Below are 20,606 nucleotides of genomic sequence, written 5' to 3'. Positions count from 1 at the left end.
ATTAATGAAAAGAGATGATCATTCAGAACAGCCTTACTGATTGAACTTTCATAAACTACATTATAACACTGTAAGCTTTTTCTCTCTGTTGTGTCAAATTTCCTCTGAGATGTATGTTTTAATTGTGACAAAGTCCCTGACAAACAAAAGGTATTGAAATCTAAATAAAGTGAATACAAAAAAATGGACACTAATACATTTGAAGGGGCTTGAAGACATGCCTTTTTTAAAACCCTTTGCCCATATCATCTTGTCTAATCTCGGAAGCTAATGCTGCGTTCGCAAGAGGAAGGTGGGAATTTACCATTTGTGAAGTTGTAAATACCAGTTGGATGCATTCACGTGCTTTGAACAGGTTGAGAAACGCTGATTGGCTAATGGCCAACAAGCTGTGTAAACCATAAACTAACTTAGCAGGCGTAGAAGGACAGGGGGAAATGGAAGTTAGGTTGAAAATACTGTATCCCTGAAAACCGGCAACATCTGCTTTCATCCACCGCCGCTAAGGGTGACCATAATCATCATCTCCTAGCAACCAATTTCATGAGCATCAGCACTTAAGAACAGCTTCTCCTTAAATTTAAATTTTTTGTTAAATGTTTTTATTTTTGTTTAATGTTTTTTATAGTTATTTTAGTGCATTGCTGTGTTCTGCACATCTAGAGGAATCGGAAGATACTTTTCTTTTATGGAAATAGTTTGATTTTGAGAGATTTTGAGAGATTGGTCGACTTGGTTTTGGCATGGCTAATCTGCTGAATCTTCAGGCAAAACAAGGCAGGAATGGGATTGGGGGACTATAAACCCAACAAGGACAACAAGAAGAATTAGGACAAAGACAAACAAACATAAAACCAACAGAGGGAGAAAAAGGAAGGATTTCTGAGGGATTTCTGGAGGATAGTTCAGGCCTTGATAGTGAAACAAGCATTCAGATGAACAAACAAACAAGCAAAGTGCACTTGGAAGAGAGGTGTGAACATTCTGAACATTGAGACAGTATCTTAATTTATGTGTAATGTTTTCTTTAATTGGAAAACACATTGAATATCTTTATTTGTATTATTCATAAAAGTGCATTGTTTAAAATGTGCATTTATCTATAGGTGCATTATTTATATAAGTGCATTCATCAAGAGGCATATGCACATCTTCTAGAGCAGAGTGCATTGTTCGAAGAGGTCACCATGGAGATGAAGATGGATGCATTCTCTAAGCATTGTTTCAGAGACCTTGCCTTCACTTATCCTGAAAATGTTACAAGTGAGTCAGGAAAAAATTTATTCAAAAAGAAATTGCTAGAGAATTCCCAGACTTTGAGGGCAGACTTCATCCTAAAAGCGAACAAGGAAATCAAAGGAGACGGATTATCCTAATGCTTGGCACATAGCTCTCCACAAGGCCAAAAATGAACTTAAAATGTCCGAAAACAGAACAATGAGGCAATTGTACATTGATTCCACCCCCAAATTAAACATTAATATTTATAATAACGGCACTGTGATTGTTCAAGGTTCGGAGGCCAGTCTGGATACATTTGTCCAGTACTTTAATCAAATTAAACCTCTTGTTGCCAAACTCAAAACCTCTCCACCAAAACTGCATACAACAGCCTCCACATCCTTTGGGTCCCAGGATGTAGTCCCCAGTGCCCCTCTCCTTCCCCCACCTGCATCAGACATAGCCCTCAGCATGCCACTCTCACATGTGACACCTGCAGTATCACAGCATCTCAGAGAGGAGGAGATCAGCCTGGTGCGTCAGGATAGGGATGAAAACCTGAAGTTGCGGTATGCTATCAGGTGCGTTGAGGAGAACAACCAGTACCTCAGGATGGAAGTGTGCAGAGTACGAGAGGAACTGTCTACCACAGTCAATATAAGCCATCTCCAGGGCCTGCAGAAGGAGCTACTAGTTCTAAGCAGGAATTGGTCAGCCCCCACCAGCCAGTAAAAACCTAGGACCCAGCAAACTGTTGAACAAGGACCCATCATCCAACCCAACCATCCAACCAACCCAACCAACCAATCCACCAACCCAGCTGACCCCTCCACCCCAGTTGCTCCCACTCTTGCCAGCCTCCACAGGCCTGAGAAGAAGCCTGACATTGTTTTGATGATGGACTCCAATGGAACATTTATTAACGACCATGAAAATAGAGTAGTGGCAAAATGTTTGTGCCCCACATCTGAGAGAGCCATGGAGCTCCTGACCGTGGCCCAGTTTGGCTCACCGAGCCTCATCATTGTACATACTGGAACCAATGACCTGCGTGCTCAACAGGAAAAGGTGGCCACATCACTTGGGAGGGTGATGCAGAGGGCCTCTACCACCTCCCCAGATGCCATGATTGTATTGTACACCCTGCTCTAGAGGAGAGATTTTCACCTGCCACCATCGAGAGAATAAATGCCAGCCTCCCCTGGAACTGTGCTAAATGGCCAAATGTAAAATTGACCCACCATCCCACCCTTAGTCTGGACTGTCTGTATGATAATGTACACTTGTTCAAAGAGGCTGTCCCCACCTTCGCCAGGACGTTAAAGGATGTTGCTCTGGGTGGCCAGGAGCAGCAGACCAGCCACCAACTGCCTGAGACTAATCAGACACTCCTTTAGACCTGCATCTGGTGGCGCCTCACAGAGACTGGAGAACAGCCAGCAACACTGCCCCCCATATCACCCGCCACCACTTCTCTCCCAGGAACTGCATGCAGATACACTGAGCTATGCTCAAGCCAGTCACAGTGGCCCCACACAGTTTGTAGCATCGCCAGCGACACTGCCTTCCACCCTACCTTCTTCAATTCACCCCACAACCTCCCTCCCATGTTACCAAATCAGGCCTGCATCAACTCAGCCCAGCTCTACACTGCACCGACCACTACCCTAGGGTCTGGCAAAACACTGTTGATGGTAGTGCACCACATGATGCAGTCCACACCATGTATCATTCACATCATCAGCCCTCATATGCTGAGAGTTAGGAGCTTTGCCAGCTACACTGCCCTCCGCACCACCCTCCTCAATTCCCCCACAACCTCCCTCCCAGGCTAATTTTGGTTACCTCCCTACTCCCATCCCCAGGACAGGTCTGGGACACTACTGCCCCCCATGGCAGCCCCAACCCTGCAACAGGAGCCACACCAAGGCCTCCTGTGCACACCCAGAATGGAGCATTGGCAGCCACTCCGGTCATCTGCAGCAGCTCCACTCCTTTGGCGGGAGCTTCATCCGGCCGGAACTGATCTCTGCCAACAATACTCACCCAGTTCCCGCAAGCCCCTGCATCCAGCGACTTTAGGGAGGTCTGTTGAATGCTCAGTCTGCTCTGCTCTCACGTGGTTGGCCAGGGACCTTGGCAAAGTCTCAGCTCACTCAACAAATAGCTGCAGATGACCAGCTCAGTTGGTAGAGCATGGCGCTTGCAACGCCAGGGTTGTGGGTTCGTTTCCCACGGGGGGCCAGTATGAAAAATGTATGCACTCACTAACTGTAAGTCGCTCTGGATAAGAGCGTCTGCTAAATGACTAAAATGTAAATGTAGTGACCCTATGCCTGTTAGCTCTTATGGAAATGAGCTGAATACCCCCTCTGACTTTATGTCATGTAGGGGGCTTGGGCTAATGCACCTAAATGTGCCAAGTATGAGTAAAGAAATTGACACAATTTACATTTGGGTACAGGACTCGTGTCCTGACATTCTGGTTCTCTCAGAAACATGGTTAAATGGTTCTGTCTCTGATAAAGACATTGAAATAAATAATTATAATGTATTTAGATTTGACACATTACAGAAAGGGAGAGTAGTGGCCATATATGTTAAATCGAATTTCATGGCGCCCCGAACTTTAAATATTTCTGTTCCCAAGAAATTTGAGCTCCTGGTTGTAGATGTGTCCATAAACCAGAATACACATGTATTTGTTGCTGGGATTTACCACCGCCCTACTGCCATGTCGGATGCTGTTGGTGCTTTCTGTCCTCGGAGTTGGTCATTTTTGAGGATTTGAATCTGGGTTGGCTATCCCCGACCTCAATCAATTTAAAAGTATATGCATTGATTTTAGTCTGACACAATTGATCTCAAAACCCACACGGCTAAATGTGAAAAACCCTGTTAACTCCTCATTGATTTAATTCTTATTAATAACCCCCAGAAATATTTGTCTAGTGGAGTATTTGCATATGATCTCAGTGATCATTGTCCCATAGCATGTATTAGAGATACCAAACAGCAAAATACTAATCCTTGTTAAATTAAGAAGATATATTTTTAAAAGTTTTCTCCTCAAGGGTTTTTACATGACATGTTCTACTCTGATTTAGCCACTGTCTCCTGTATTCCTGACCCTGAGTTGGCTCTAGAAAATGTATCCTCCATATTTATTCCTCTGGCAGATAAACACGCCTCTTTTAAACAATTCAGAGAAAATAAATCCACTGGGGTTGATATGCTTGATCCATTTTTGCTGCAGCTCTTTGCCCCCCTGATTGCTGAATCATTAAACCATATTTTTTTTACCTGACATGTACTCCCCCTTCACACTCCCCCGGCCCATGTACTCCCCCTTCACAAAGGGGGTTCCCGTTGTGACCTAACTAATTATCGCCCTATTTCTAAACTTTCTTGCCTAGCTAAAATATTAGAATCCTTGATTAATTCTCAGCTAAAATCTTTCTTATCTTTGAAATGTATTCTAAATGTACATCAGTCGGGTTTTAGACCAGGTCATAGCAGTATCTCTGCTGCATCCCTAGTTATACATGATGTGGATAAAAGGCAACATTGTGCTGCCCTCTTCATTAACCTGTCAAAGGCCTTCAATACTGTTGATCACTCACTGCTTATTCAGAAGCTTTCCTCAGTTTGCCTAGACCAGGCTTTTTAAAAACTTGCATTCAATACTAATTTCAGATCAATAAAGTGTTTCTGTAATACAATGAAAGCAGACTGTAGTTCAGATAGCGCCTGGTCAACCGTGAGGGCAATAGCATACACAACAGTATCATCGGCATAGAAGTGCAGGTTCCAATTTTTTACAGTCCATATTGTTAATGTAAACAGTAAAAAGTACAGGACCCAGAATTGAACCCTGCGGGACACCTTTCGTTATGTCCAGAAAACCTGATTTAAAACTATCAGTAGATACACATTGAGTTCTATCTGTAAAGTAATTTTTTAACTAGTTACATGCATGATGATGATTTAAACACTTTGGATGGTGTCGATATTGATCGTGTCCCTGCTTACAAATATCTGGTCATCTGGATAGAGGAAAAGCTGTCTTTTTAAAAGCATATTGATGAGTTAAGAAGCTGATAATAAAAATGGGCTTGTTCTATAGAAATAGGTCATGCCTCTAGCTAAATAGTAGAAAGCAGATTATTCAGTCAACCTTCCTATCGGTCCTAGGCTATGGTGACATCATCTAAATGAACGCAGCTGCCATTTCATTAAAGCCGTTAAATGCAGTTTAACATGGCACACTGCACATTATTATGGGCGACAGTTTTAGTACTCATCCCAGCATTCTCTACCAGAAAGTTGGTTGGCCCTCTTTGATGTCACGTAGGTTGACACATTGCTATGTTTTCATGTATAAAGCCCTTTTACAAAAACTCCCACCTTACCTAACAACATTACTAAACTTTAGAGTTATGAGTTACCACACCTGGTCTCAGGGATGGTTATCTCTGGAAATTCCTTTGGTCTCTACCGAGTTAGGTAAATCAGCTTTAAGTTTTCTTGCGACTTATTTGTGGAACAATCTTCAAAATGTTCTTAAATTGGATGTTTTGATTCCTCTAGGGCAATTCAAAAAATCGAATTGAGGACATTATTACTGATGAATGTGTTTGTTGTTTATGACTGTGTTTTTCTTTCTGCTTGCATTTTCAGTAATTTCTGTAATTCAGGGCTCATGTAAAAGAGACCTTGGTCTCAGTATGGCTTCCAGATAAAATAAAGGTTAAATAAAATAAACAACAAGTACAGCTATCATGCTTGTAAACAAATTATAGTGTTCAAAAACCATATTAATAGATTGCTTATGTGTAAATAATGTGTTGTTGTTGGATTTAACTGCCAAAAATGCTGTATTGAGGTCATTTCCTTAGTAAGTGACATCAGAGGTCAGCAGGTGGGAGAAGTGGGAGCTCAAGATGATAGATGAGTTTCCCACTAGTAATTACCAGTTGGAGGGCCGTTCAAGTGGATTTTTTCCCAGTCATATATGGTGAATTTCCACTTCCCACTTGGTTACGAACGCAGCGTAAACATGGTCGGGCTTGAATTTTGGATTGGGAGACAGCCTGGAAATAGACAGACCCCTTACTGTGTTTGCAAACACTGCCACACGAGGGCGATGCGCCCAAATTGGTGGCAGATCATGGGAGAGTTCTCATAGAGCGCCAGCAAAAAAAGCCTCCATTTACATGTTGCTTATGAGTGCATTTCACACTACTTTTGGATTAGAATTGGATTTTAGGCTCGTATGAATGACCTGCTTAATATAATGTTTGTGTCATCATCGCAAATCAACTGCATTATACTTTTTTTAAACACTTCAACTTCAACCAGTAAAATCTAAGATTTTTATAACTAACCCAAGATAGACCATGTATTTTCCAATGGGAGCAAATTAATCATAGTGGGCAGAACAAGCAAGGAGGTGGGCAGAGCCAAGCACGAGCTAGTGAGATCCTATTAGCGCGTTCTAGCATTTATTAGCATATTTTCGTTAGGGAACGCCTGCTCTGTGAAGTGAGCGTTTTCACTAACTCAATTCGCTCTTGCACTCCTTCTAAACAACGCAATTTTTAGAAACTCAGTCCACTCTGTTTGTTACAGATTATAGTTTTGGAAACAGAAAACTGTATGGATATCAAATGTTTCATCGATGAGAAAGTATCTGGCTCATTGTTCTATCTGTAGTAAAATGGCTCTTTGGCTAGCTTTTGCTTCAGCCAAAATTGTTATTTTGCAAAGATCACAACCAAATATAGTATTATATGCGTATGAGAACCCTAAAAAGTTATTTTGTTTAGAAGTAATAAAAACGTAATTCTAGGCTATGTTGAATGGGCGCAGATGGTGATGGCTTTCTTATGGTGCGTTCACGACAACTGGGAACTAGGGAAAAAACGAGGTAAAATGACGTCAGTAATCTTAAAGTCGGAAAATCGGAGCTCTAGAAAGAGGCCCGAGTTCCCGACTTGGACTTCCGAGTTGGATGACCCGTTCAAAACGAATTTTCCTAGTCGGAGTTCGTTTTTTTCCGAGTTCCCATTTGTCATGAACGCACTGAAGTTGGAGGTTTCAGAGTTCCGAGCTCCCAGTTATTTGAAGGCGGCATTAGTAGCGCATCCAAAAGACAAGCGCGTCTGTGCGTGACGTCAGTGTGTCTTGTACTGACTGAAAAGGGGGTTACCTGTACGCTTTTTCTCTCTTCCTATGATTTGGGAAATATGAAAATAAATGTAAATAAATGTTCAAAGTTTGTGTATGTGTGTGTAATTAATTGGAATTCATGTAATTGTAAATACAGTTTTTTTCTTTCACCCCTCTGAAATGAGGTTGCCATGACAACATGTGTTGTCAAACCAGAGAGATACTAGCTAGCTAGCTACTCCTTTCTAGTATCTCTGGTCAAACTACTCGACAGCTAGCTAAACATTTAGCTAAGTAGCCTTTTAGCTGAGCCCTGGAAACAGATGTGGCGAATGCTACCACGGAAACATGTCAAAGAATAGGGTAGGAAAGCCATTCAAATGAAAATGCTTGCATGCTGTGTAGCCAACTCTAGATACATTAACGTTACTGTTTGTGCATTTTAACCTGTGGTTCTGACACTGGTGAAGTTGAAGGCTCTGGTTCTTCTAGGCAGCTGATAGTGGGCTCTAGAGCAGATCTAGCGCCGATTATCAGCTGCTTAGGGTAGTCTGGTCACGACTTCATTGTGTCAGAGGCAGATATATTTAGCTTTGTCTGTTGTGAACGTTAGCAAAGATAATCGACTAACGTTAACGTTAAATGTCTAGCTAGCTAACTTATTAGCCTATCACTTGTTCAGGCAATTGTGAATGGCTAGCTAGCTTAACTCATTCATCGTTTTACCAGACTGCTGGATACAAGGGTCCTTATGGTTATCAAAAAAGAAGAGAGGGGTGAGTTGTTCTGCAAATATGGTTGTTAACCAGCTAACGTTAGCTAGCTAACTAACGTTACTCACTAGCATGATTTGAAACATCTGACAGTACATAGCGAATTTGACATTCATTTTGACACCCAGCTAGCTAATTGATGATAGCCACTGTAGGCTAATGCTATTAGCTGTGTGTGTGTGTGTGTGTGTGTGTGTGTGTGTGTGTGTGTGTGTGTGTGTGTGTGCGCGTGTGTTTTGTTTCTTTGCATTTTACTAGCTATATTGTGTGTACACACTCTTAGAAGAAAAGGTTTTACATGGAACCAAAATAGTTCTACCTGGAACAAAAAAGGGTTATTCAAAGGGTTCTCCTATGGGGACAGCCGAAGAACCCATTTAGGTTCTAGATATAACTTGTGTTTCTTAGTGTAGACTGACTTGCTTACATGACAATAAGTAAAATGCACATGATTTGTGATCTGTGAACACAGTAATGGCAAATGAGATTTTATCTGGTGTGATGATGTTGGATGTCTGATGTTTGTGACATAGCTTGGCAATAGAAGAAACTAACAAACCACTTGTTGACTCCACAGGGAGGGAAGAAGTTGTGTGCGTTACAAATGTGGCCTAACAAACACCATTCAGGATGTTTTGCGGCAAAGACCAGGCTGGATGGAGGTCAAAGAGTGAGTTGTGTAGGCTAGACCTAATAACTTAGCCACAATCTGTGTGTGTGTGCGCACTACATTGCATTTTGATTAGGCTATGTAGCATATTGTATCCAGAGTGTATGTATGTATGTATGTATGTATGTATGTATGTATGTATGTATGTATGTGTGAGTGCGTGTGAGCATTTTAATTAGCTTATTGTATCCAGAGTGACTTAGCCAACTTTACAAGAAGTCAAATGCCCATGTTTTTTTTTTTTAATCTGTGAGCACAGTGATGGAGAATGGGATTTTAACTGGTGTGATGTTGGGTGGCTGAGGGAGAATTTCGACCACTCCTACATGGAAGAACACGTGAGGATATGCCATTTTCGCAATCATTATGAGGTCAGTCAGTACCATTACACATTAGTCAGTAACACTTACTGTGGGACCCCCTATGTAGGCATTCATAAACCCTTTACAACACTAGCCTACAAAATACATTAGGCTATAATAGCCGTCATATGTATTCTAGTTAGATGGCAGGCAAATCTGTTGTCATGTGCAGAAGTTGACATAGAAGCACATGACAACAGATTTGCCTAACTATAGCCTAACCAGCCTCAAAAAATCTTATGCCGGTGTCCATAAGATTCATGTTAATCACTGCCTATAGGGGACATTATAATGTATTAGCTGTTGTGAAGGCTTTTATGATGCATGAGGATCCCTACAGTAGTGTTACATGTATTGTAAAAATAGCTGTTACCATATATGGACAGCAGGTGTCACTGTAACATATTTTCCCATGTGGCGCTCATATTTATAGTACATTTACATTTACATTTACGTCATTTAGCAGACGCTCTTATCCAGAGCGACTTACAGGAGCAATTAGGGTTAAGTGCCTTGCTTAAGGGCACATCGACAGATTTTTCACCTAGTCGGCTCGGGGATTAGAACCAGCGACCTTTCGGTTACTGGCACAACGCTCTTACCCACTAAGCTACCTGCCGCCCCATAGTAATGCGTATTATAAGGGCAATCTGCAGTTCAAACAACAAAGCGGGCACCCCGCACTGTTTTGGTAAACAGCTGAGGAATGGGGCTGGAGAAATGCAACCACTCTCAAATTCATAGTTAGACAGACTTATGGATGAAAGGACTGACCATCCATGAGATCAAAAATATACATTACTAGTTGAAGTAAGTCGCTCTGGATAAGAGCGTCTGCTAAATGATGTAAATGTAAATGTAAGTAAGATCATGAGGCGTTTCTTCAAGAATCAATGGGTATATAGGCTATCATTCATTTAAAAGTCAAAAAATGGGTGTACCAATCGCAGATTGCCACTCATAACATAACACTTATGTTTGTACTGTATCATAATCTTAATTTGCTTTATGATGCAGCTAACGCGCAAGAACCTAATGGTGAAAAACCTGAAGAGGTACCGCAAAACCCTTGAGAGGGAAGCTGGCCGCATTGAAGCAGCCAAATGTGACTTTTTCCCCCGAACCTTTGAACTGCCCAGTGAATACCACCTCTTTGTGGAAGAGTTCAAACGGAGCCCGGGCAGCACCTGGATCATGAAACCGGTGAGAGGACCTGCAGATTTGTTTTATTGTTTAATCTAGGCCTATCTAACCTTTATTTAATCCATTCCCATCAAGATACAAAAACATGTATTTTCCAAGGGAGACGTGGCAAACAAGGCAGCTCCAATTAAAAAAACACAGAACAATCATACAATCAGAACATACCTGTGCACTAAGTCTATAAGTCTACAAATGCATTATTTTCAAAAGTGAACGTGACAATTCACACAAGCATAGTTTAGCATTAGGTTGTCATCAGTAATAAGAAGAGTAGACAAAACAAAACTATTGCTTTTACATTATGCACTTACATATTACATTTGTATCTTTATACTATAGTTATGAAGTTCATCTCCCTCTATCAATCTTTGTTCAGGTTGCAAGATCTCAGGGGAAGGGCATTTTTCTATTTCAAAAACTAAAAGACATCATGGACTGGAAAAAGGTAACACCATGCGGTAATATAATACGTTGAAACATGACATTATATGATTGTTGTGCAATGTAGATATCTTATAGGTTGTTGCCCTTAAACCATGTAAACATTAAGTCCATGTTTGTAATAATACATTTGAAAAAAGACAATGACAAACACACACACACACTGACAGTGGATGTTTGTGTTTGTACAGGATGGGAGTCGCTCAGAGGAGCAGAGAGATGAGACTCAAGTGGAGAGCTACGTTGCACAGCGCTACGTAGAAAATCCCTACCTTATCAGTGGTGCATTAAACTTAAGTTTGATAATAGGTCTAAGTTTGAAATAAATTATTACACAATGCATACTTTTGATGTTTATGTATTGCTCTTCTCTAACTTTCTCTTTTTATGACCTTTCCTTAAATAGGGAGAAAATTTGACTTGAGGGTTTATGTGTTGGTTACATCAGTAAGTTTAGGTCTTCTTAATCACTAAATCAATCAAAATCAAAGTAATCAAATCTATAACTATTTTAGGAGATCATTGGATTAAAGCACTTCACTCATACAGGCATGACACGTCAACTGATGGAGTAAGCAACACATGCTGTAAAATATGTAAATTGAATACTGTTAACTAGATTTCATTTGTGTGTGTGTGTGTGTGTGTGTGTCTTAGTATATCCCACTGAAGGCATGGTTATATCGAGATGGCTTTGCCCGATTCTCCAGCACTCGATTCTCTCTCACCAGCATTGATGACCAGTGTATCCTTCTCATTACCTCATTACAGCCTTAAATGTGAGCTGAGTTATTGTCTAAGAGCAGTTATCTGCACACAGTAGTCAACTGTTCTGCAGCCAAATAATAATTGTATTTTCCTAAGAAACAAACTCCCAACTGTCGGCTCTATTTCAACTCGACTCAATTCAGGATGAAATCCGGAATCCTAATAATAAATTGTCTGTGACAATTTGAGTCTTTTGAATTGCCTGGCATTTAAATATATTTGACCCAAATTCTGTTCTACTATTTCTCCATCATCTCTTTCTCCAGTGCCAGTCTGTTTGTGCCATCATGCCAACTCCTTGTCACTCATTGCCCTGTCAAACAGTGCATTCCAAATGTATTCAGACCCCTTGACTTTATCCACATTCTGTTACGTTACAGCCTTATTCTAAAATTGATTAAATCGTTTTTTCCCTCATCAATCTACACACAATACCCCATTATGACAAAGCAAAAACAGGTTTTTAGAAATTGTTTGGCTTGGCAATGACAGCAATGGAGTTGTCAGGAGCACAAACAGATATGGGACTAGGCTAAGAGAAGATGTCTCCTTAATGCCTCTCCTAAGATGTCCATCTCACAAATGTGGCAGTGCAAAAAACAGCGCCAGATTATGACCCTGAAAAGGTGTGTAGAATTCCTTCAAAATTCACAATGTTGGGGGTAATCTATATCGACCAAATGTTTTGTAAGACCACTATTAAACAAAATTAAAGAATAAATTACTTTGCTATGAATCTCTCTCTATTCTCCCTTCTGTGTGTGTAGGGCTGTAAGTGGCAGATGCAGCAGCTTCGGCGATACCTGACTGCGAGGCATGGCACAGAGACCATAGAGGCTCTGTTTAAGGACGTTGACAACATATTTGTTCGTAGCCTGCAGAGTGTGCAGAAAGTAATCATCAACGACAAACACTGCATTGAGCTCTATGGCTATGACATCCTGCTGGATCAGGACCTCAAACCGTGAGACACGCACACCTCCCTCCTCATTCCCCACCAACTGACTGCATTTCTAATACAAAGCATTAACCAGTCTGACCCCAATATGTAACCATTAAATTGCTTTATAAATCTGAAGTTTATGTAGGAAGGTATGTAAAAGATACTGTATCACTGTGAAGTTAAGTCAAGCATTTGAAGTAAACATCACATAGTCACAGAATGGTAGTAAGACCATGCATTGCTCATGTCATTGCATATCGTAAAAAAATTAGAGCAGCAGTGCAATGAATCATTACTCCCGTTTATACTTGGTTCTAACATGCGTTCTTTGTCCTGATCTTGTCCACATTCTCATTGTGACCACATATTTCGACAGGTGTAGATGATTAAAAGACACATTGTGATCTGATTGTTATCAGATCTTCCTGACCACCTCCAGAGTTAGTCAAGGACCCATTGTGCCTGGATATCTTACAAGTGTTGACAGGTCTGGACAGTGAAACCATTTAAATCATCTTTATATCACACTCTAATATCATTGACAGGTGGCACCATTGACTTATGGCATCAATATGTTTCTAAAATAATCATTAAATATTACTAGCGGTACCCCGCAAATCAAAATGTGTTTTATCAGTTCAGCTTTTTGATCTTTGGATATACACTACCGTTCAAATGTTTGGAGGGGTGGTAGGGTTAGTGGAAAATAATAAAGGAAAATATATTTTTAAAATATGTACACTACCGTTCAAAAGTTTGGGGTCACTTAGAAATGTCCTTGTTTTCGAAAGAAAAGCAATTTTTTTGTCCATTAAAATAACATTAAATTTATCAGAAATACAGTGTAGACATTGTTAATGTTGTAAAGGGCTACTGTAGCTGGAAACGGCAGATTTTTTATGGAATTTCTACAGTGGGGGAAAAAAGTATTTAGTCAGCCACCAATTGTGCAAGTTCTCCCACTTAAAAAGATGAGAGAGGCCTGTAATTTTCATCATAGGTACACGTCAACTATCACAGACAAAATGAGCAAAAAAAATCCAGAAAATCACATTGTAGGATTTTTTATGAATTTATTTGCAAATTATGGTGGAAAATAAGTATTTGGTCAATAACAAAAGTTTCTCAATACTTTGTTATATACCCTTTGTTGGCAATGACACAGGTCAATCGTTTTCTGTAAGTCTTCACAAGGTTTTCACACACTGTTGCTGGTATTTTGGCCCATTCCTCCATGCAGATCTCCTCTAGAGCAGTGATGTTTTGGGGCTGTCGCTGGGCAACACAGACTTTCAACTCCCTCCAAAGATTTTCTATGGGGTTGAGATCTGGAGACTGGCTAGGCCACTCCAGGACCTTGAAATGCTTCTTACGAAGCCACTCCTTTGTTGCCCGGGCGGTGTGTTTGGGATCATTGTCATGCTGAAAGACCCAGCCACGTTTCATCTTCAATGCCCTTGCTGATGGAAGGAGGTTTTCACTCAAAATCTCACGATACATGGCCCCATTCATTCTTTCCTTTACACGGATCAGTCGTCCTGGTCCCTTTGCAGAAAAACAGCCCCAAAGCATGATGTTTCCACCCCCATGCTTCACAGTAGGTATGGTGTTCTTTGGATGCAACTCAACATTCTTTGTCCTCCAAACACGACGAGTTGAGTTTTTACCAAAAAGTTCTATTTTGGTTTCATCTGACCATATGACATTCTCCCAATCCTCTTCTGGATCATCCAAATGCACTCTAGCAAACTTCAGACGGGCCTGGACATGTACTGGCTTAAGCAGGGGGACACGTCTGGCACTGCAGGATTTGAGTCCCTGGCGGCGTAGTGTGTTACTGATGGTAGGCTTTGTTACTTTGGTCCCAGCTCTCTGCAGGTCATTCACTAGGTCCCCCCGTGTGGTTCTGGGATTTTTGCTCACCGTTCTTGTGATCATTTTGACCCCACGGGGTGAGATCTTGCGTGGAGCCCCAGATCGAGGGAGATTATCAGTGGTCTTGTATGTCTTCCATTTCCTAATAATTGCTCCCACAGTTGATTTCTTCAAACCAAGCTGCTTACCTATTGCAGATTCAGTCTTCCCAGCCTGGTGCAGGTCTACAATTTTGTTTCTGGTGTCCTTTGACAGCTCTTTGGTCTTGGCCATAGTGGAGTTTGGAGTGTGACTGTTTGAGGTTGTGGACAGGTGTCTTTTATACTGATAACAAGTTCAAACAGGTGCCATTAATACAGGTAACGAGTGGAGGACAGAGGAGCCTCTTAAAGAAGAAGTTACAGGTCTGTGAGAGCCAGAAATCTTGCTTGTTTGTAGGTGACCAAATACTTATTTTCCACCATCATTTGCAAATAAATTCATTAAAAATCCTACAATGTGATTTTCTGGAGAAAAAAAAATCTCAATTTGTCTGTCATAGTTGACGTGTACCTATGATGAAAATTACAGGCCTCTCTCATCTTTTTAAGTGGGAGAACTTGCACAATTGGTGGCTGACTAAATACTTTTTCCCCCACTGTACATAGGTGTACAGAGGCCCATTATCAGCAACCATCAGTCCTGTGTTCCAATGGCACGTTGTGTTTGCTAATCCAAGTTTATCATTTTTATTAGAAAACCCTTTTGCAATTATGTTAGCGCAGCTGAAAACTGTTGTGATGATTAAAGAAGGAATACAACTGGCCTTCTTGAGACTAGTTGAGTATCTGGAGCATCAGCAATTGTGGGTTCGATTCCCCTCTCAAAATGGCCAGAAACAAATAACTTTATTCTGAAACTTGTCAGTCTATTCTTGTTCTGAGAAATGAAGGCTATTCCATGCGAGAAATTGCCAAGAAACTGAAGATCCCGTACAACACTGTGTACTACTCTCTTCACAGAACAGCGCAAACTGGCTCTAACCAGAATAGAAAGAAGAGTGGGAGGCCCCGGTGCACAACTGAGCAAGAGGACAAATACATTAGAGTGTCTAGTTTGAGAAAGACGCCTCACAGGTCCTCAACTGACAGCTTCATTAAATAGGACCCGCAAAACACCAGTCTCAACGTCAACAGTGAAAAGGCGACTCCGGGATGCTGACCTTCTAGGCAGAGTTGCAAAGAAAAAGCCATATCTCAGACAGGTCAATAAAAAGAAAAGATTAAGATGGGCAGTCTGAGATATGTCTTTTTCTTTGCAACTCTGCCTAGAAGGAACGAACCCCGGAAGAACAGCGTCTACAGAATGACGACATCGAGACCTACCAAGGTGACGTGGGCGAGTCTGCTGGCCCCATTCCTGTCTGGAGACGCCTAAAAGGCATATTATGACCTCAACACCGAACAGGCGGCTGACTATGACTGTCTCAAGAGGGAGGTACTCAGCCGCTACGTTACAGCCTGGCCTGTCGGGCCCAACTGGTCCACGACTGGAGGTTCGTGGCCGAAGCTTCCCCCCGAGCCCAGATGAGCAACCTACTGCACATCACCAGAGCATGGCTCCTAACCAACCTAGCCACCCTCCCCGTTATCGACAAAGTGGTAATGGATCACTTCTTACGGGCGCTACCACACGACATGAAGAGAGCGACGTGCCTATGCGCGCCCCAGACCTTGGAGGACCTCTTGGGAGCCGTGGAGATGCACCAGAATACCGAGGCCCTGCTGAAGGGGACGCAGGCCGAGTCCGGGAGCCGTCGGAGGGGACGGAAGGACGACCCCACCACCGTACTACCCAATCCGACAGTCAACCGGGCTAAAGGACTGCAGACCCGCGGAGAGACAGCCGGGAGAGAGTCGACCCCCTGCCGACGACCCCAGATGGATGAAGACCAAAGGAGGCATTTTGAGTGTGGCGCCCGTGAACACCTCGCATGGAATTGCCCGGGTCGAGAGGAGTCGATGCCATCAGCGGGCCCCGGAGACGAGCCGGGCCACGCAGTAAACTACGTCACATCCTGTTGGGCCCACAGCGAACCACCAGCACCCATGGTCCAGGTGATAGTCGATGGTCACGACACCCATGCTCTGTTGGATTCCGGGAGTGTGGTAACGCTCGTACAAGCACGCCTGCTGGCCCATCCGACCGACCGTGGTGAGGAGATGTCCGTCTCCTGTGTCCATGGCGACACCAAGCGGTATTCGACCTGGCAGGCCACCATCGTGACGCCACAAGGGAGTGCCAGATGAGGGTGGGTGCTGTACCTGAGTTGCCGGTACCCCTCCTCGTGGGACGAGATTGTCCGAGGGGAGAAAAAGAGTACGAGCCGGCGACTGACAAGAGCGGACACCGCCGTGTTTTCCGAGAAGCCGAAGGAACGTTACGAAAAAGGCTATACCGGATCCCCGAGGCCCGAAGGAAGGCCGTGAAGCAGGAGATGGAGGGTATGCTGAGGATGGGAGTCATCGAGGAGTGCCACAGCGCATGGTGCAGCCCCATTGTGTTGGTGCCCAAACCGGACTGCGTTTCTGCAATGACTTCCGGGGGGTGAACAACATCAGTTTGTTCGAAGCCTACCCCATGCCGAGGGTGGACGAGCTCATCGACCAGTTGGGAAAGGCCCGGTACATCAGCACCCTGGACCTAACCAAGGGATATTGGCAGGTACCCTTGGCAGCCTCCTCCTGGGAGAAGACGGCATTCTTGACACCGGACAGCTTATACCAATAACGGGACCTCCCGTTTGGTCTACATGGAGCCCCACCCACGTTCCAGCGCCTGATGGACCGAGTCCTCCAACCCCACCAACAGTACGCAGCGGCCTATTTGGATGACATCATCATCCACAGCCTGGCAAGCCGGGTTGACAGCGAATCCAAAGAAATGCAAGCTGGTGTTCGAGGAGGTGGAGTACCTGGGATATTTGATCGGACGGGGGAACATCAAGCCCCAGGAGAGGAAGGTTGAGGCGGTTCGTGACTGGCCCGTTCCCCTCACCAAGACACAGGTCAAGTCCTTCCTGGGGCTGGTGGGAAACTATAGCCGGTTTATCCCCAACTTTGCGGCTATAGCCTCCCCCCTTACCGATCTGACAAGGGTCCGCCTCCCAAAAACAATGAAGTGGTCGGATGAGGCCGAAGTGGCGTTCAGGCGCCTGAAGGAAGCCCTGTGCTCCCATCCGATTCTCGTGACGCCCAATTTCCAGGTACCGATGCTGGTGCAGACGGATGCCTGCGACACAGGACTAGGGGCCGTCCTGTCCCAGGTACATGATGGGGAAGAACACCCCATCATGTACATAAGCCAGAAGTTGATACCCCGAGAAAATAAGTACTTGATTGTCGAGAAAGAGTGTCTAGCGATGAAGTGGGCGCTAGACACTCTTAAGTATTACATGAAAAACAAATGATAGTCCCACTAAGCGCAAACCAGATGGGATGGCGTATCACTGTGGATCTGTTGGTGTGTTCACAATGTAAAGTGATAGCCAGGTCTGGCACTATTCTTGGATCATCTTAATGTTGGATCATTGCCGTAATCCTTAATCTCTTTTGGGCCGATTCAGAGTTATAAGCGCACGCAACTCTTGACTTTCACTTAAATCTTTAATTGATGTCAATGGGAGACTGGTGCGAACATTCAAGTCGAATCGCAATTCAGAATGTGTCTCTCCACAGGTGGCTGATAGAGGTGAACGCCTCTCCCTCTCTCACCGCCAGCAGCCAAGAGGACTACGAGATGAAGTGTTGTCTGCTGGAGGACACCTTACACATCGTGGACATGGAGGGCAGGTAGGGAGTAGGGCAAGGAACTCAACCCAGGGCCAACATGCCTACTGGTTTCCTTCTTTGCTTTTGATTTAGCCACTGATTTAGACCTAGGAAATCAAGATTTTCAGGCCAATCGGTGACATAATTTGGGTTTTAAAGTAACTCTCCAAGGACAATATAACTTTTAACAGCTCATTCTGTGAACTCATAGCCAAATAATGTTGTTGACTCACTTGTCCTTTACTTTATTTGTAGCCAGAGCATAAATTTGAGAATAGCCACTGTAATACCCCTTCTCAAACCTGTATCTGAAACAGACGGTTTCAAAAAGTTGACCTCTCATACTTTGGCTGATACGTCTCATTAGCTGAACTGGCAAATCAGCTCTTCACAAATTAACTGTTCAGATAGGAGTTCACAGAAAAGGGGGTTGGGGGGGAGGAGAATCTATTTCACTCATATTGTAATAAAGTATAGGTCATATTTCATAGAAAATCTGGCCAGCTAAAATACTGGACAGCTACTGAAAAATCAACAGACAATATATCCCCCTAGTGATAGAGCTGAATATCTATGGATTAGGGTAGACGTCATTATGACCCTTTGTGGCAGGGTTGGGGGCAGCTCCATTTCAATTCAATTAATTCAGGAAGTACACAAATTTCGATTGGAATTTCTTTCTTATTGAATTTGAGTTTACCTCCTGAATTGACCAACACAGCCTCTATGCAAACTAAGGCCCAATTAAATTTACATTTTAGTCATTTAGCCGATGCTCTTATCCAGAGCGACTTACAGGAGCAATTAGGGTTAAGTGCCTTGCTCAAGGGCACAGACAGATTTTTCACCTCGTCGGCTCGGGGATTAGAACCAGCGACCTTTCGGTTACTGGCACTACGCTCTTAACCACTAAGCTACTTGCCGACCAATCACAGATCAAATCAATCACAGATAAAAGGGAAACCACACTACAGGTTCAACTCAGAATGTTTACTCCGTATTAATGTTAACTGCGTTACACCTGACACACCCTATAAGCTCCAGTGCAGACTGCAATTGTCAGTAGATATTGACCTATCCCCAGAAAATACAGTATCCACAGTGTGGTTGCCTTTAGTGATGGAATTTGGTCCAAATATTGGCTTGCTCCTTTCCTATCTTCGTTACTTTTCACTGATGAAAAGACTTGATTGGTAGTCTCCCTGTGCAGATGGTTTGCCTCCCACATGAACAATGTTCCAACATACATGTCTGAACCGATACAAACGTCCAGTGGGTATAGTCGGAAATGGACAGGAAAGCAGGAAATACAGCTTTCTTACTTCACCGCCTTATACGCTTGTACCCTGGCATAAATATCCCCACCGGACACAAAATTGGTAGCTAGCTAGATGGAGCTGGCAAATGATATTTTCAATGTGTATTTTCCAAGTTAGTAGTTTGCATGCGCCATGACAGCTAACGTTAGCGTTACATGCTTTCCACCACTGACTGGCTGTGGCTATAATTAGCCTAGCTATCTGCGTTCACGTTGGGTCCACCTCTTTCATGTTTCCGAGGTGATAATATTTCAAGAGCACAATTCCCGCCTGCATTTTAAGCCGAGCCTACCCAAATGTGTGATTTGTTAGGAGAGTTGTCTGTCTGGAATATTTTTTTCTACCCTTTCGAAGTTGCCAAGAAAATCCCCTATTCTTCCCAGACCTAAGGCAACAGCACTTCCCGAGACTACTTGATGTTATTTTTCCTATCGTCTATATTCTCTCTTTGGTTGTTCTCTTTAGGTTGACTGGCAGAGAGAAGAGGGTTGGTGGCTATGACCTTATGTGGAACGATGGACCCGTCTACAGAGAAGATGTCAACCTAGAGACACTGGGCAGCGCCTGTTTCACTGCAAACACACACCTCGGTAAGTCTGGCTTAAACTGTTACTCTGTCACCACACTTGGGTTCAAGTCCATCTCAAGTCAGTCAAAATGATTAATTTTTACACTTCAATACATTTGCTTCTCACCTTAGAGAGAGCATAATATCAGATTGTGTTTTGACAACTGTTTTCTCCACAACAGGCTGTGTAAACGACAGGAAGAAGCAACTCCGTCAGCTTCTAAAACCATTTCCAGGCCAGAAGAGGATATGACACACTACAAAAAAATATTTTCCAATTCAAATGAAGAATTAATCATGTCTGTGTACACAGTATACATATCACCACTCTTGAGTTTCCATCAATATTTAATAAATATGTATTTTCTTACAACCCTACTCATGGATGGTGAGGTCACACTCACTCAATGATATCGCTCAATGATTCAGTGCAAAGCATATTTATTTCTATGCCTTACAAACAACTGCATTCAACATTGAGAA

The 20,606-nt window shown here is 43.0% G+C and overlaps 1 protein-coding gene across 1 annotated transcript; it reads left to right on the top strand.

Moving 5' to 3' along the window:
• Positions 1-1,187: 1,187 nt before the first annotated feature.
• Positions 1,188-20,376, top strand: ttll9 (tubulin tyrosine ligase-like family, member 9; the record flags this gene model as incomplete). Its single annotated transcript, XM_084184371.1, has 15 exons — positions 1,188-1,263; positions 1,721-1,931; positions 2,088-2,357; positions 8,743-8,835; positions 9,095-9,206; positions 10,215-10,400; positions 10,777-10,845; positions 11,033-11,123; positions 11,248-11,288; positions 11,499-11,586; positions 12,177-12,235; positions 12,377-12,573; positions 18,144-18,257; positions 20,021-20,145; positions 20,306-20,376. The coding sequence occupies 15 exons, from the start codon at positions 1,188-1,190 to the stop codon at positions 20,374-20,376; spliced, it is 1,803 nt and encodes a 600-aa protein (XP_084040497.1).
• Between the last annotated feature and the right edge of the window lie 230 nt (positions 20,377-20,606).

Source organism: Coregonus lavaretus (genome assembly GCF_964263955.1).
Source record: "Coregonus lavaretus genome assembly, chromosome: 20".
NCBI lineage: Eukaryota > Metazoa > Chordata > Actinopteri > Salmoniformes > Salmonidae > Coregonus > Coregonus lavaretus.
The sequence above is the reverse complement of the archived record's forward strand: the minus strand, read 5'-3'. Positions and strand labels throughout refer to the sequence as shown.